An 18,771-nucleotide genomic window follows, 5' to 3' on the forward strand; every position below is an offset into this window, starting at 1 on the left:
TTATTAAGTAGATTATTAAGTATGTGATTTTATCCAAGACAATATACTACATGGCTGGAAATATATCAACCTTAGTTCATTTGGCAATCAAAAAATGTATATAAATATATACATATACATTTTGCATGTAAAATCAATTTATATTTTCATAACCTATTGTTAACAAAGATCACTTTCGTCCTTCTAGACTTCTTCAGGTCTGTGTACAAGAACCCTAAAAACAATCTATAAATATATATATAATTGTATAATTAGTTAGTACTTACCAGATGTCCAAAAATGCAATATGTTTATGTAATTCAAAAGAAAACTTTAAAAATTCAGTGGTTTAATTAATATAAGCAATAAATTGAGATAACCTATCCATACTTGAATCCCACATAATAAATATGTCATCTAGATAACAAGTGTAAAGGCTACAAGGTTTAAAAAATTCAGAATTAAAAAGAAATTTTCTTTCCCACTGCAGCACAACAATATTCGCGAACAAGCCATCACAGACTGAACCCATTGCCACTCCTGCACGTCTTATTTTTGAATGGAAATATCTTTTACAATGTTATTTTTAAAGACTGATCTGATGAAGTTTTAAAGTTAATAAAACAAAAGCGCTTATCAAGAATTATTGTTTTATTCCTTGTTGTTATACTTTTTGGTGTTGGTTTAGCCCTTTGTCAGAGTCTCTGCAGCAAGAGTGTTTGTGTGTTTTTCCTGAGTTTGTTTTTGTTCTTCTGGTTCAAAGAGGGGATGCTGCAGTGTTTTGCCAGTTTTAGTAAAGCTATATATTTACAGGGCTGGAGAATGGTTGGAGAAGCAGGCAGTATTACAGAGGGGATGTCAGTGGCTGAGAAAAGTCTATGAAAAAAATTAAAAGAGCTGAATACTTTTCTGCTACAGTATAGAGCAGAAAGTATGCATACTTCAGGCAATCTGTTACATGGGGAGGCCAGTGATCAAACTTTTGTACACAATTACACTGTGAGTAATGTAGCAAGAGTGCATACACTCCACCCAGATATATTAGGAAGCCATTAGTGTGTCCTAAGAGGTACATGATGTCTGACATCAGCTGAGTTAAGTGATCCGATATGGAAGTATAAGGAAGGGATGGGAGACAACAGAACTTTATGATATTTGGTGAAGATAGTCAGTATGGGACTTGTATGAAATAGTCTGAGGTAGAAGTTACTAGCTACCCATCAGGATACGAAGTGTATGTGTTAAGAAAGACACTGATAAGGTAATGGTGGAGTCTTCTTGAGGGGATCCATTCAAAGATTGTTTCTTCCTTCAAGAAAAGTGAGTAAAGAAGTTGAGACTGAAGTAGCCAGGAAGAATGGACATCAAATGGTAAAGCCAAGCTCTAGAGGAGGCTGAGGAGAACTTTTCAGAGATGACTGAAGAGGTAACACATCCATGACATGCAGGAAGCAGCTACAGCCACAATTTGGGTGACAAGAGACTTGACATGGACTGCGAGAGCTGCTTAAACCCAAAATTTCAGTAACTTATAGGTGCATTTGGATGGGATGGAGACCAGTGGTGGTGTTATGAAGGCAATGGTGACAGCATGTGCTGTTATCTTTTTATCCATATCATGATTTGATGAACGATCACTGTTCCACTGATATGAGAATAGAGTTAAGTGATGAAGATGAAGACAGTTGGTGCAGATGATTACAGATTGCATTCAGATGGTTTGCAGATTTGTGATGATACGGGTGAAGTTTAGAGATGAACATTGGAAAGGTTCAAGGGATAGCTTTAACACGGCAAGGTAAGAGAGATGTTAGATAATTATTGTGGGTGAAAAGGACACTGTTCCTCAATGGCAGTTGGTGGAGACATTGAGTTTAGTCAGCCCATTTATTTTATTAATAATATAGTTTTTGGATCAGTTAGTTGTCTTGAGCATTGACATTTTATTAATTAGAGGTCTTATGGGCTTGTAATGGTCAGTGACACCTTTTGTAAAGAAGGGGCAATGTCAATTGCAATATTAATGTGTCTTACATTATAAAAGAAGTATTATTAAAAAATCTATTAAAAATGAACTGTTTTGACAGTTTGTAGGAATGGAGGAAGAGTTTATGCTTATATATCTATATATCTATATATATCTATATATATCTATCTATATATATATATATATATATATATATATATATATATCAGATATATAAATCTTTTTGTAAATGTTTAAATTCTTGTTTATGAATGATTTGTAAATATTGTTCCATTAATACATGTCATAAGGAGTGACAATGTATAGCAGCTGAATCCTTTGCTACAGTGAATCTTTGATGATTTTCTCTCTTTGTTTAAGGATGAATATTTCAGGATTTTTTCTGTATGCGTATATGTTTCTTATGTATACATATTTGACTTTTTCTATAAATGTGCATAATTTTTCCTAATATGCTTCATTAGATAGTCGTTATTATTACTGTTGGTGGCAGGAAGGGATAAGATATGTTGATGGCATATGTGTGAAAGGCTTGGAAGGGGGAGTTCTAGGATTTTAAGTATCTGAAGCTTTTGAACTAGAGGAAGTTGAATGGTTACTAAATCAGACTATGTATCAAATAAAGGAGGGGCATGAGGGAGAATGCAAGAAGGATAGCAGAAATTTTGAGGAAAGATACACTGAAAAATAATAGGCAAGAATGCAGAAGGAATAAATATAGTAGATTTACAGAGATGGATGATTTAAAACATAGATGGATGATTTAAAGCAGAGATGGGCTAGGGAAACTGAGTTTAGAATAAAACTATGTTGTGGAATGATGTGTGGAGGGTAGATAAAAATGTGCAGAAAGAGGAGTCTGTGTCTGATATACATTTGCAACTGTTGCTTGCAGCATAGGTGATATAGGATTCCACAGCAGATTCATCACTGAGGCAGAATATATGTGGCTACTTGTGGGCTATGTTTTACAGAAGTTGTAGACAGCATTCACTTATATATATAGTTTATATATATATATATATACATATATATATAAATGTTATATATATATATATATATATATATAAATAATATATATATATATATTATATATATATTTTATATATATATATATATATATATATACACACACACACACATAAATATATACATAGAGTAGATATAGTTATATATGTATACATACATATATCTGAGCACTCTGATGATATTTCTACCATTTTCAAAAATTTCAACGTAAACTTTTGGGAAATGATGTGCATGTGTGCTAAAATGCATGCACACAAGAGTGCATGCCTTCTAACACAGACCACCATTGCATCCCTGCGTGAAGAAAACATTTGCATAGCAGCTTTGACACTGCATACTGTTTTAAGTATTTATAGTGTAAAGTTGCGTTGTGAAATACACTATACACTGAACCTTCTTAAATCAGCTTTCTTCTAACCTAACATTTATTGATACCTATTTTATTACTTTTTCTTTTCTTTGAAACTTAGGTAATGTGTAATAGCTTTAGGCCCTACAGTCGTGATTTACTTTTGTTTGCCTTCTGTAAATAAAACTACTTAATTTATTTGATATTCCTAATGCTCTCTTATTAAGTCTGCATGTATTCTCACCACTTTGCAGTAATTTTTATTACATGAATATTATACCACTTATGTTTTTCTTAAAGCAATATGCATTCCATCAGCTTGTTTGTTCTCCTTCTTTAATGCATTTATGCTGAAATAATAATGTTTATATTTGTGCATGGTTTGTGTCTAATTCACCCCTGAAATGGTTCTTCGGATTATTTACCTTTCTACCAAATAAATTAGTAATTCTAAATGAAAGACTTGCCCTGGCATTCAGAAAAGCTTGGCGTGATGCAGAAACCTTATCTCAGAAGTTTTCCACATCAAGGAAAGCCTGTTCTGATTCATAAACCACTCTACAACTGTTTTTTTTTTCCTTTGGGGTCTTTGACAAGGAGTGCAGTATGCAGTCAAAAATACATGCTAATTTGGCAGTGCGGGGGAGTGTCTTATGCTAATTGTTTATGTGCTGTCACTGAGAAATGTCTATGACTTCTGATTTGCTCAGCTGAGCAATTAAGATGAGCAACATTTTACTGCAGAAGGTAAAAGTAAATGTTATCAAAAGTAGCAGTCACTCACGCACTACTGTAAGAATATTAGCAGTGAAGTAAGTCCAGCGAAGCCAAGATGGGGTTGTGTCACTGTGTGAACATGTATATCAATGTATGCATGTCTGTAGGATCATGAATGAGGTTGCATGTATCTGTATGTGTAATTGTGTGTGTGTGTGTGTGTGTGTGTGTGTGTGTGTGTGTGTGTGTGTGTGTGTGTGTGTGTGTGTGTGTGTGTATGAGTGCCTATGCATGGTCTGATGTGGAGAACACTAGCATGGTCAGGTCTGACAGGATAGTGTTCAAGTCAAAGACATGGTAATAAGATAAGAATATGGTCTCTATCACTGCTGCTATATCATGTTTGTAAACTGGAGTTTCTCTCTGTTGCGCTACTTGACCAACCAATATTTAGCAGTTAGCACAGGCAGAGAGAACTTTGGTGAAATCTAGGGTTGTTCACTGCTGGTTTATAGCTGAGCTATTTGAATTTGTTGGAAGAGTAGTTCAGTACAACTGCAAAAGCTTTGGCAGCCTAGCAAAGTGATCATTTCGTGTGAAACATTTTATAACCACTCCTAATACCTCTACTTCTCAAATTAACACCTCCAAATACCTCAACTTTTAAAACTACTACCTCCAAATATCTTTACTCCCCAACTACCACCTCCAAATACCTCTACTCCTAAAACTGTCACATCCAAATATCTCTATTCCCCAATCAACCCCCTCCAAATGCCTCTACTCCTAAGAATACCACCTCCATATACCTCTACTACCACCACCAAATACCTCTTCTGCTAAAACTACCACCTCCAAATATCTCTACTCTGCAAACGTTCACCTCCAAATACCTCAACACCTAAATCTACCACCTCTGAATGCCTCTACTCCTAAAACTACCACCGCCAAATACCTCTACTACCTAAACTACCACCTCCAGTACTGATGTTGTCAGCTGCTTCCATAAAAGGAATGTCCAATGAGCAGGACTTGGAATAACTGTACTGATTTAATTCCTATTAAGTTTAATAATTTCTTGCCTTAAAATGCAAAAAGGGGTACAACGTCTACAGTATTCTAGCATGCTTTGAACTCTATCAGATTTATTTTATTATAGAATGGGAGAAGTGAGTGCTATCTATCTATCTATCTATCTATCTATCTATATATATAATTATATATATATGTGCGCCCTTTGGATAACTCAGATTTGTTGATCATACACTAAGAATACATTTTTATTTCAGTTAGCACTTTTAAAGGCACTAATGGACAGAGTGATTCAAAATGGAATGGAAGACATGCTTCAGCAGTTAACCAGCACTAAAATGGATGGAAATGGAAAGAAAAAGCAGGGTTACAAGGCTGAAACTGATTACACTGTAAGTGTTTTTACAAATCTTTCATATTAATATACTTGCAGTGGTGCATGATTTATGACAATGAGGACCTATGGAGAGTCTAATAAAGATTTATGAAATCGATGGCCTGAAATTACTTTGCTTACCTTGTTAAACTCCAAAACACACACACACACACACACACACACACACACACACACACACACACACACACACACACACACACACACACACACACACACACAGTTGCTTGTTTTGTTGCTGTACAAAAGCTAGAGCTGGAAACTGAAATGCATACAATGTAAGAATGTGGGTGCACATCATTCAAAGAATCTGAATAAATAAGTTACTGCTGACTACCATACCTGATAATGTTTACCATAACAAAAATGTGTGCTGAAGACTACATGTATGCAGTGGTACTGTGGTTCAAATAGTGCCGTGTATATATACCAAAAAATATAAATTCTTGCAGGACACTCAGTGTTATCAAACCTTTGGAGAGGTATTTTGTTAGAGAAAGATGACAGTGATAGTTAAGTGAGTGTGGAAGCAGATCCACAGCAAGTCATATGTCTGTCATACCAGAGTGACCTAGCACCTCAGATACATATAAACATGGGGGAGCATTCTGTATAAAAGAGTGAAGTACAACTCCATGATTCACCAGTGATTAGTGCTAGTGGCTGCAAGAAAGATGCTAAACACAAGTTATCAGAAACTTTGAGTCTGAAAATACAGCCCTGAGATTCAATACATATATATATATATATATATATATATATATATATATATATATATATAAAAATAAATATATCTATATCTATATCTATATATATATATATATATATATATATATATATATATAGATATAGATAGATATATATATGAAGTAAGCCAACCCCCTGCATCCCCCATGGGGGGCTGTTCCCCCTCACACCAACACAACCTTATTGATATGAAGCTGCACAGTTTTTGAGAATAGTACAATATTCTGGCTTGTGTGAAACTGGTTGTCATGCTAATCTTTGAGTTTGTCTGATCTGAGGGTGACTAAAATCATACAGGAAGCTTTGAGGGGTAGGGGTCACATGAGCATGGACTTGTATGATTGCAGTTATGACAATCTCAGTCCTGCAGAATGTTTTGTTATACTTTTTTATCTTTCAGTCCTTACGTAGTTCAGTTTGAGATAGTGCATGTGACATATTTTCATTTTCTGCTTTTGGGATATAATATTTTGTGATTTGGTGAACTTTACTTCAGTTATTTATGTAAACACATAAATATATACTTAAATAAACTCTCCTGAAGTTTACTGAAGTTTTCTAACAGACAGCACTGTTTTAAAAGTATGCACAAAAACGTCTTTTGCCGAAATGTAGATATCAGTGCTGTCATTGGAACTGACATATGTACTGCAGTCTTGCTGCCTTAAATATTGTGCTGCATCACATTAAGGCTTAAAGTCAGACTATGAAAGAATTGCCAAAAATCATATTCCGATCTACTGTGTTAGGCTTGTAACTCTTTGACACCTTACTCAGTTACTTTACACCCCTTACAAGCCTTTGCTTTTTATTTTTTGTTTAAATTTAGCAGCTTGTAGCTTCGTCTGTTCTAAGGACCATGTTTATAAAAGCATGTCCTTGCATACTTTTTTATGTCAGACTGTGAAAACAGTTGTCAGGACCTGTCTTCTGTAGCTCAAAGGAGGTTCATATGGCTGCAGAAAAGGTGATGTCACATTTTTATTTTTTTATTAATCCTGTAATATATTACATAAATAGATCTGTTTTAAATTCCGGCATCTATCCTGCAATTGATAATTATTACTCCTACCTGAGTGTAGTACATTTTGTAAGCATGGGAATGCTATGACTGAATGACTCTTCTTGCTTGCTATTTCCTGTCATGATTGCCTCATTTCAAGGTTTCCGTTTATGTGGCTGACCAGCTGATGTCAACATGCATCCAATGTTTGCACTGTTGTGGTGGCCAGTGCTTCAACAGAAATATGGTGTGGAAAGTCTGACAAGTTGAGAGACTGGCTAGAATATATGTGCAAGAAGAGGTGGTTAAACACCGTATGTGGAATTGTTTGTGATTCTGAAATGAAGATGCTTAGTATCTTCCACTTTTGAGAGTTATTTTTTCCTAATTACTCCATTACAACAATACCGACCAAATCCTAATAATCCATAATGGACTCATTTCTTACATACTGCTATTTGATCTGTGAGCATATAATATCAAAAGATATAATGTAACCAACTAATTGGAGTTACACAAAGACCATTCATTGTTCCGGGGGTCGCTCATAATAACATCAGTCAATATGCCTTCTTCATACATATGAAGCATGCTGTTCCTTATGATGAGAAATACTGTTTGTGAACTTTGTATTTATTTCCTACTCTGCGAGGGTCTTTGTGTGTGTGTGAGTGTATATAATTAAAATCTAATCACAGACTCAGTTTATATAATTATAGCTTAATTGCAGTGCTAATTTTAAATAACTACTAGTTCATTGAATAACTTAGGTACATACTGTTTGAATGTTTCACTTTGCTCCACAAAAAATGTGGTTACCAAGTTAGTAAATGGCAGCACAAGAAACAAGTGATGTTCATCAATCCCACCACTGCAGTAGACCTTAGGTAATATAGGTTGCTTCCTGCACAGGAAACAACTGGCTAACTTCAAAAATCTCTGACCTCCCCACCCCTTCAATCTGATGGCTGATTGGCTAATTATGAGATAGAAAATCAGTAGACAGAGTGAAACTTTCTACAGTACTTTCTTGCCGTCTTGAGAAGAAGCATCTATAGGGCTTCACATGAGCAGCAATCAGCTAAGAGCTTTGTTTCTGGCAAATCGGTCCCCATTGGGTAATCCCAACACTCAGAAATCATTAACTTTTTAAGGAAAAATAGCATTTTATCTATTTTTTGACTAAATGCTGGTTTTGCTCTTTAACCTAGTATTTCTTCACAATATTGGAATTTTCATATCAGGGACCTATGCTTTTAGTGTAGAGTGTTTATTAAGGTATTTGGGACTAGTTTTGTGAAAAGGTTTGTACACTCCTTGTGTAAACTTTGAATTTTATGGGACAGGAAAGTTTACAGAGGAACAGACGGGAAGTTGCGTGTCAGTGTAATACTTGATGCTCAGTTCATGATAACCTACCTGCTATTTTAATTTTGTCAGTGTTTCTGAGTGTTTCCATAGTACTATCAGTAGTGACAGGGAGAATTCAGTTCTACTTTTCCTTTTATAACCTAAGGGACTGGGAAAAGCACATAAGGGACTGCGAACATTTAGAGACAACTTACCTTCAGACTGACTTGCTCTAGCTAAACTTATTGTTTCTGGTGCTTTTTCCCTGTTACAGCATTGATACTCAATCCAGTCAATCTGTCTGTCTGTTACCCTGAAGTACCCAGGAAAAAAATAATTTAACAAGGAGTCCTTGCTGTTCTTGTGGACTCAGTCTACCCCTCAGCCGATAATGGATGAGTCTGCAGTGGTTATTAATTGTTACTTAGACTATTCCTCTCTTGTAGTCCTTTTGGCCAGCATGAGTTGGATGGTCAATCACATCCTTTTTATTTGTTCCAGTGTCTGATACAGGCAGAGGAAAACCATCTTCTCTGGGTCTAGGAGACAAACCTGGAGATTCTTCTTTGGGTAACTGGGGAAAGAGACTATTAGACTGGGCAGATGTCCCACCTTCCAGGTGGTCCTCTTCTGCTGGAACTCCTATTAAGAAAAAAAAAAATTAAACCTTATTCTTCTTCTGACAAAGTTATTATTGTAAAAACGAGTTTCTTTCCTTGACTGGACAAGCATTACATGCAACAAATCCTGATAAGCACAAATATTTACAGATGGGCATTCCATGAAAAGTTATTCCTGAGGAAACTGGGTCTGATGATTCTGATTTTGACAAATATAGAGTTTCTTCTCTTGCAGATTCCCAAGCCCACCTCTCCAGTTAGGAGACAAATTTTAATTCTTATCTTTCTTTACAGGAATTTTCTTTTAATTAGACCATTGCCAGGATGACTTAAGTATTTTATGGGGACAAATAGATGTTTTAGCTTTGAGGAGATATTATGCTATTTTACAAAAGGCTAGACCTCATTCTTTTCCCATCCAGCCTACATTGCCATATCTGGAGGATGTGTTGAATGCTATCTGGATTCATCCTGATACCTTGATACCTAGCTGTCAGTTCCTGAAAAGCAGGTAAGCTGTATAAGGTATGTCAGGCTAATAAATTTATATTCTCTCACCGTTGGTCAGACCCAGCTGCCATTTAAACTCCATCTCACACTGGCAACAGTCTGTCGCTCAAAACCAACCCTTCACCTGGGGATGAGAAGAGTAAAATGTTGTACCATATAGGTAAGAGAATGTTTTCTTCTTCCCCTTTAGTTTTCAAAATTCTGGACATTTATAGGTTCACAGATTCATAGAAAGTTACTAGGCTAACAGCCTTGTATCCCTTACAAAGCCTAGCCATTTTTATCCCAAATTTCTTCAGTTAGGTGAGTGAAGCTCTCAGAGGTAAGGGTCTATGATAATTAATAATAACTTACTCTGTCCAGGAGGTACATGGGCACCACCCCAGGCTTGAATTTGTGGTCACCCATCCATTGATATAAGTTGTGTGTGTATATATATATATATATATATACACACACACACACACACACACACACACACACACACACACACACACACACACACACTCTTCAAAGCTTGTTTAGATACCTGAGAAAGGATAGAAACAGTTTGATTAAAAAATGAGCTTTCTTTTGTAGGAAGAGTGGCAGCAGATTCCCTCAGACGGCCGATATGACAGCTTCTAGTTCACGTGAAACAGAGCCCCTCCCCGACCCTCTTCAAACACAACTTATATCAATGGATGGGTGACCACAAATTCTTATATATATATATAGATGGATAGATAATTCTTAATATGCTGTGTCTAGTGCCACTGCTACTGCTACAGTGTTGAGAAGATATGCTTGTGTATCTAACCAAAAGTATGCAAAAGGAGCCATTGTTTGGCTCTACTATTTGCTCAGGTTCTCAAGCAACATGACAAAAGAGAGAAATTAATTCTATGAGTTTCTAAGAAATGTCATGTACTCCAATACAGTAGGCCTCCCTGTTACACAAAAAGTAACGTAAACAAAACCAGTCTTTTTCTGGCAAACAAAATACAAAAAAGAGATGGCCGGAGAGGTAACAATAATAATAATAATAATAATAATAATAATAATAATAATAATAATAATAGTAATTAATAAAACAAAACTGTTTCAGAAAAAGGGGCAGTCCAACAGTTCAGTATGACTATGCCCAGATTCCTTGCCCTCTTCCATCTCCCCCAGACAGTAGGATCATAGTATCATAGGAGATTACTAGGTTATTGACCCAGAGGTCATTTTACGCTTAGCTGTTTCATCCCAAGGTAATACAGTAAAGGTACTAGTCAATACCTAAGACTGCATTTAGTGATGACTGCCCATGTCCAGGAGGATTGTGGGCACTATCCCCGGTAAGAATTTATAGTGTCCCATCCACTCATCCAGGTTCCTCTTTAACAGTGCGATAGAGTTGCTCTGTTTCACATGAATTGGTAGCCTGTTCCAAATATGTGACAGTAAGTGGGAGATAAATCTCTCCCTCCAGCACGTCCAATTTAAGTTACAGGCCATAGTAAAGTCCCTGGAACAGGTAGCACTACACCCAATATCTCTACAAATCTGACCCAAAAACTGGCCCTCAACATTTCCATTTGGGAAAAGATTATTTTGGACTCTAGGATGTTAAAAGTGGTGCAGGAAGGTTACAGATGTCACTGGTGGCAAAAAGCCTCCTTTCAGGTGAACATCTCAGCACCCTGCAAAACAAATATTTTTTCCTCAGGTTTTTCAGTGATAACAGACACACAGAGTCATAGAACTGGTGCCTTTAAGTAAAAATGGCAAAGGCTTCTATTCCAGAATGCATCTTGTACAAAGGAAAAATGCTTCTTGGAGACCAGTACTATTTATTTTATTTCTACATCTGTATTTGTAAGTTCTAAAGTTCAAAATATTGACCCTCCTGAATCTGTTAATTCTTATTTATTACATGAGCTACTTCATAACTCTAGGTATAAAAGACCTTCCCCTTGTTGGTCATTATGACATGATGAGATACCGGGTCATGGTGGGATAAAGCCCTAACTATGGCCCATTCAACCTAGGTTCAATTAGCAGTTTGGTTAACAGATGGAATGGCAGGGAGAGCTGAGCTTGCCTTTCCTGGGGTGAGGGTGCTTGCTTGTGATGCTCCCCAAGGAGTTGCTCTCTGATACAACCAGCAAGTATGGAGGAGGGGGCAAGGAAAGGGAAAGGTGGGTAGGGCATATAAAATTAAAAAAAAAAACATTGAACAGAAGCACAGATGGCTAAGTCCACAGGACAGCCTTAAGATTCACAACTGACCCCAGCAATACCAGAGCAAGTCCGGGGGGGGGGGTAGAAAGATGCTGGTAGACCAGAAGTGGACATGGGGTACTGGGGTCTGGCTGGTATAAATAAAGGGACAAAAAAACTTATGAGATACCTGTGAACTGGGTTAAAATTGGATGTTGAACAAGCAGCGAACAAATGTGAGAAAAATTACTCAAAACAGTATAAGTAAGTAAAGAGTAGAAGCTGTTACTTGTGCAAATTGATAATAAAATGCAAGCAATTAATATTATTTTGGCCATGATTATTCATTATGTAGGACAAGCTTATATGTACAAATTGAGAGAACAGATATGGAGGAATATGAAAAAGGAAATTAAAAAGTTTCCTTGGGACAATAAAAGGCAAAGAATGCAGTGGGTAAATGTAAAACTGACAAAGGAACAGGCTGGTTTGAGATTTCCAGACTTGGAGGCATACTGTATGGCCATATAACTTAGATTAATGTATTAGATTCAGGATATGAAGTATATAAATATATATATGAATGTATTAAGTGAGTCTTTATATTACTGGAAGTTAAACCTTGGAAAATAGAACAATAATAACAGGTGTGTTTAGTCGTAAGAAAAGAATGGTAATGGACATCGCCAGAATGTGGAGCGAAAGAAGAACGAAGACGAGAGCTGATGATACAAAGACATGAAGTAATTAAATGGGAGCTAGATAAATCTATGAGTTATTGCACTCATACTGATATGCATATACAGGTCTAATGTTAAAGCTCATGGAAAACGTGCAGAGGCCGCACAGTAATTTTGTTTAACCACAAACAGCAGATATTATAACTGAGGCCAGAACAGAAATGTCAGACCAGAAAAGACAAACAAGTAGGGAATTTAAGGTGATATATTTGAAAACACATATACTATAAAGATAAGTATAGCATGAAGTGAATATTTAAAGATATCACATATGAACATATGTCATAATCTAAGATATGCAACTAATTTAAGAACATTTAACATTTTTACATGGAAATATTTGCACAGATATTTCTATACCCCTATGAGACTTAAAAAAAAAAAAAAACACGTTCCCACAGACAGAGGGCATATGTTGGAGATAAGATGATAAAGAGGTTCTTGGAAACATATACTTTGGAAATGTATGGAATTGCCTCAGAACAAAAATGATTTGAATAATATACTTATATTTGGAAATAAACCTCTTAACTGTCCATATTTTGGCAGAATGTCCAGATTTTTGGCTCATATTTTTTGTCCCTATTTTTGGGCCTTTGTCCCCCCATTTTGTCAGACTATGTCCAAATTCATTGCACTAAGAGGTTGAGAGGTATGCTTAGAAGAGAATTTAACGTGAGTATAAGAATGTTTTTGTTGAAGTTGTATAAAATAAGATGTACTAGAGAGTTGAAAGAGTTGCTATATTTGGTATTGATAGTAGCTAAGAAAGCTGTAATTAGAAAATGGAAAACTAAAGACAAATTATCAATAAGACAAGTGAAAACGAAGATTACAGAGATGACAAATATGCAGTTGAGAAATATGAGAGATCAGAAACAAAATTCCACAGTAAAACAAAAGAATGTTTGGAATGCAATAACTGAAACAGAGTTTGAAGAGGAAATTGGCAAAGTACCAAGTACTTCAGATCTATATATATATATATATATTTAATGAAGAAGAATCTAATACATGGTAAAAAGTCACTGGCCCAGATGTTAAGACTTGTAAAGTAGTGAAAACAAAACAATATGACCATTAATTAATTCCCAATCTCAGATTAGCTTGTAAGCAGTTAATGAATGTGTTTAACTGTTTTTGGTTAATGAACCGTATTAAATCAAACATGGAATTAAGAAACCAAAGTATAGTTGATGGTGATACTTGGATTTGCATGCTTAACACTTGCACTGGCAAGTTATTGATAGCTGAATGTAAGCACTGTCTGACATGAAGCTACTTTATTAGCATTGTATAAACAGATATTTTTAAAAAAGTTATATCAGCAATCAGTGCTGAAGTAACAAGTCCGCCATGCAAAGGGATTGCACAGTATGTTACATACTGAGAATGTAAAGTATTTATACTGCTCAAAATAATTTTCTATAAATTGTAGCACTTTTATCATTAATATTTCAGGAACTGAACTGCAAGATACTCACTTATCAGTTTTAGACTGTGATGTCAAATTTGTACCCATAGTGTTATCTCAAGTGCATAATTTAAACATCATTTTAAATTTGTGAGAAACTAGAATTTTCTTCTACATTTTAATGAGTCTTTCTGATAGCACCTTAGGCACTGATTTTGAAGGTAAATATTTGAATGTTCATCAGATGAACGCAGTCTTTCTTTTTGTAAAAGGATGTTTGATTCCTTTGGTGACTGCTGATCCATGCTCTGATATTACTAGTGTTATGTCAGTTTACACCCGCATATACATATATCATAGTGAGAAGTTGTTGCAATGTTCTGTAGCATGGTACGGATTTGTCCAATGAGTTTAAAAATGATGAAGAGAATACAAACTTATAATTTAGCTACAAATGAATGAACAGCTTTGAAAGTCTTCATATTGCATATACGTTTGTAAACGAACTGACAAAGGAAGAAAATAGCAGTTATGAAACATTGGCAGTATCTGACTGTGAAATCGGCACTTACATAACATTTATACATGTACCTTTTGAGAAGTATTATGCAACTGTGAATTAGCTGAGAGATTTTATGTAAAGGACAAAGGCTATTTTTTGTACAGACTAATGGTGAGAAAAATCTGCACTCAGAATTCCAAAATATCCACTTTCTATTGTATACTAAAAATACTTAAAACTTCTATAATCCAGCTGGATAACCACTTATTTTGGGTTGACAAGTGTACTTAGAAAATGTGAGTAAATTTATAACCCACTACTTTTTGATTAAGTTAATAAGTCTTTCGGATTTTCCCATTTAGGGGTCATCACAGCAGAACTCCTGTCCGCTAATGATTGGCAGTGGATTTTTACAGTGCCGAGTTGCCAGCCCGACACCCAACCTCAGTTAATAATGTCTTTGAATTCATATATTAGAGGTTCAAAACAGTTGTTACAATGTATTCGATATATGTTTATGATGAGTATTGAATATCAGTGATCTAGATATGAATTTTAATCATTGACATAGTTATTGATACTACTTATGAATTCTAGAACATTTATCGGATTGCTAGCAGTTCTTTCAAATTATGTTATACACATGACATCTTTTTATTTACGTAATAACTAAATTTATCAGAGGATTTTATCAACAATTTTCAGGTACATCAATTGGTGCACCTTAGTAAAACAACAAATATTTTTTATACAAAACCATTTCATACTGTAGAGGCACCCAGAAGACCCCCCTGGAGGTGCCAGGTAATTAGGATGGGAATGAGGCCTACACATGTTCACTCTCAGCCCACTGCAGTGATGATAATGTAATGCATTATGGGAAGAGTTTATCATACTGATGAAGTAACTACAGCAACTTCTTTTGTTAGGGATGAATTATGGTCATTGCATCACTGCATTTGCCTCATAGTCACATGATCTCATTTCGTAGAGAAAAATGCATTGGTAACTTAATATACAGTGATTTGTTATCATGGAATAAGGTAAATGGATCGAAACTCTAATTCATAAGGCAACGTACCCCTGTGGCACAAACTCTGTTTGTCCCAATGTGGCTAACATGTTTCATTTTAATTTATAGTATAAAACATTATGTTCACTTAATGTTATAGATGCACTGAGATGTCCATACAGTTCTAAATATACAGAGGAAACTGCTATGCAGTTTAATATTAGACTTAAAGAACATGTCAAAGATGAAACAAAAAATAATAACAAACATCATGTAACAGTACACTTCAACACTATACTTCATGATGGCGCATCATTGTCTTGTATTAATAGCTGGTAGCACTGTAACACAAAATGATCTGCACCAATCAGCTGATCTCTGCTCCATTTTCAGTTTTGATGCATTTTTGTCCAAATTCCCTAAAAGTCAACATCTCATTACCTGGAAATTTGCATGGCTGTGAATCACTCCACGTTGCAGCTGGAACAACTACATAAAGGAGCAACTGCCACCTGCAATGACCCCACTATGCCAAGAGATGTGCATACGGTGTCACATGCAAACACACGCACCCACAGACACACACACACACACACACACACACACACACACACACACACACACACACACACACACACACACACACACACACACACACAAAAATACACAAACTTACAGTACCCATGCATACACTGTTATTTGCAAACACACACATGTGCATATATATACTCACACAGATACACAGACACACATAAACATCACAGTTTATCTCTGTTGGCTATCTGTGCAGGGTAACGGACCCCCATTGAATTTACCATACATTTAAAATGTCAAAGCTTTAGAATTGCCCTAGCAAATATATGTACCATTAACAACTGGTCTCCACTGGAAATCTGTGTAGAGCAGCATTGTCTAACTGTGATGGCCATTACTGATAAATAATTAAAAGACAAGCATTGCAGCTCAAGTTACATATGTAGAAGTGACAAGTTACATATGTAGAGGTGACAAGTTACATACGTAGAAGTGACAAGTTACATATGTAGAGGTGACAACTTACATATGTAGAAGTGACAAGTTACATATGTAGAAGTGACAAGTTACATATGTAGAGGTGACAAGTTACATATGTATAAGTGACAAGTTACATATGTCGAGGTGGCAAGTTACATATGTAGCAGTGACAAGTTACATATGTAGCAGTGACAAGTTACATATATAGAGATGACAAGTAACATATGTAGAAGCAACAACTGTTTTTACAATGATAGACCAGAAAATAGATTAGAGGATGGGGTCAAGAAGAAAATGAAAGCAAAATCAGGTTTGCTGCAGATAAACCCATCTATTAAGAGTACTGACACAAAGTAACCAATAATATTTGCAAATGCCTTAAGGATCAACGTTGTTATTTTTTTACCTTCCTCCTCCAGCTGCATTGCAGCTATGTGACCAGTACCTGGACCTCTTCACCACTATAGCTGGCACATCTAAACTAATTGTTGTGGGAAACCTTAATCTGAACTGGTTATTAACACAAAAAACATACCTCCAACAGTCCCTTTCAAAACATAACTTCATTCAATTAGTATCAGAACACATTAAAAACACTCCACAAATACTATCCCCTATACTTCTGAATATGACAATTACAAAATTTCCTGATGAATACCAGAACACTGCAATACTCCTTAACTCAGTCACCTAGTGAACACAATCCCGTTATATCCTTGTGATGCTTTTAGTCACTGAAATCCATATAATAATTTCCATGAGATCTTTCTCTGGCCTGTCGCAACAGACAGGAAACACTGAGATGATACTTCAACAGACTTGACTAGGACATGCTTCTCAGTGAGAGCAATATAATAACAGCATTTGATCTGCTTTTAAACATTTTGCACCCCATATAAAAACAGTTGTTCCTTTAAAGAAAAATTGGAATAAAAAGAAACATGCTTATAGTTAACTTCAGACATCAAGAAGCTTTTAAAGCAACAGGATGAGGACTGTAATATCTGGAAAGCAGAACCGTGCAGTACAGCAAATAACTGACACATCACAACTCCAGACAATACACTTGCATTTGTATAAACTCAGCAAAAGTATTGTACATCAGAAACAGCCAGTTATTTTGCAAAGGCTCTCCTAGACAATTCTGGAGAATTCTCAAAACACTGACAAATGGCCTACAATCCACCTCAAATGTCCAGTCCAGCTTTAATTCAGACTCACTTATATGCATTACTCCCACTGCAGCTTTAATTTGGACTCATTTATATGCATTTCTCCCACGCCAGCTTTAATTTGACTAATTTGTATGCATTACTCTTATTCCTCATAATGCACATAACACCCAAACAATTGCAACAGCAAAATCAGACAGTATACTTTCCATTTGCAAACTCCTACCATTTCACTTTAAAGCAGTTTCTCCTGACAGTTGTTAAAGAAACTTGAAAATATGGATGGATATACATAAGTCAGTAAAAATCTCAGCCCTACATCCAGAGTTTCTATAAATGGCAGCAAAGTAAATTTGCAAGGCTCTACGACGCATTATCAGTCTTAACACTTACCAAATGTATTATTTATTTGTCTTTGTTGGCTAGGAAAAGTCCAACTGGGCAAAGCCCATTTTCAGTGGAGGCCTGGGGAGAAAAGTCACACATTAAGTTGCACATGATGTGCAGTTATAATTGTAGGGTAACAACATCTAAGCATGAGATTATCTACATAATTATTAAACATTTTAAATGTTTCTTACATGAACATAACATTTTAACACAAAAAACAAGATATAAATGAACATAAACTGTCTAATCATTGAACAGAGAAATAACATACAGGAACAATTGATGGACTTATAGCATGACGGCCGCAGGGACGAGATCAAACCGGAGTGTTTTTGAGTTTAGTAATAAACTGCAAACAGGCAAGTAGAACGTAGCTTAAAAATGATGAGAGAGATATGAAAGGAGAAGTTATGGAAATGCACGGGAAGATAGATGGATGGAGGAGGAACTGTAGTTAGTGATGGGGTGTGGGAGAAAGAGGAAAAGTAAGAGTTTAGGAAGTAAGTGCAGTATTACGATGAGCGATAAGGTACACAAAGACTGGGAAGCAAAGTGGCTATAAGAGTTGGAGAAAAGTAATGAGTAAAACCAGCCAGGTGAGCAGGAAGAACAGAGCCGTCTTT

General features: G+C 35.8%; 1 protein-coding gene across 1 annotated transcript in view; it reads left to right on the forward strand.

Moving 5' to 3' along the window:
- The window catches only part of LOC122815075, a 3,014,144-nt gene that overhangs the window by 1,220,160 nt on the left and 1,775,213 nt on the right, over nucleotides 1-18,771 (forward strand). The window contains exon 67 of the mRNA XM_044087319.1: nucleotides 5,351-5,485. Coding sequence (XP_043943254.1) covers nucleotides 5,351-5,485 — 135 coding nt within the window. The remainder of the gene's footprint in view (nucleotides 1-5,350; nucleotides 5,486-18,771) is intronic.

Source organism: Protopterus annectens, chromosome 11.part0 (genome assembly GCF_019279795.1).
Source record: "Protopterus annectens isolate FY-2018-M chromosome 11.part0, PAN1.0, whole genome shotgun sequence".
In the NCBI taxonomy this organism is placed as follows: domain Eukaryota; kingdom Metazoa; phylum Chordata; order Ceratodontiformes; family Protopteridae; genus Protopterus; species Protopterus annectens.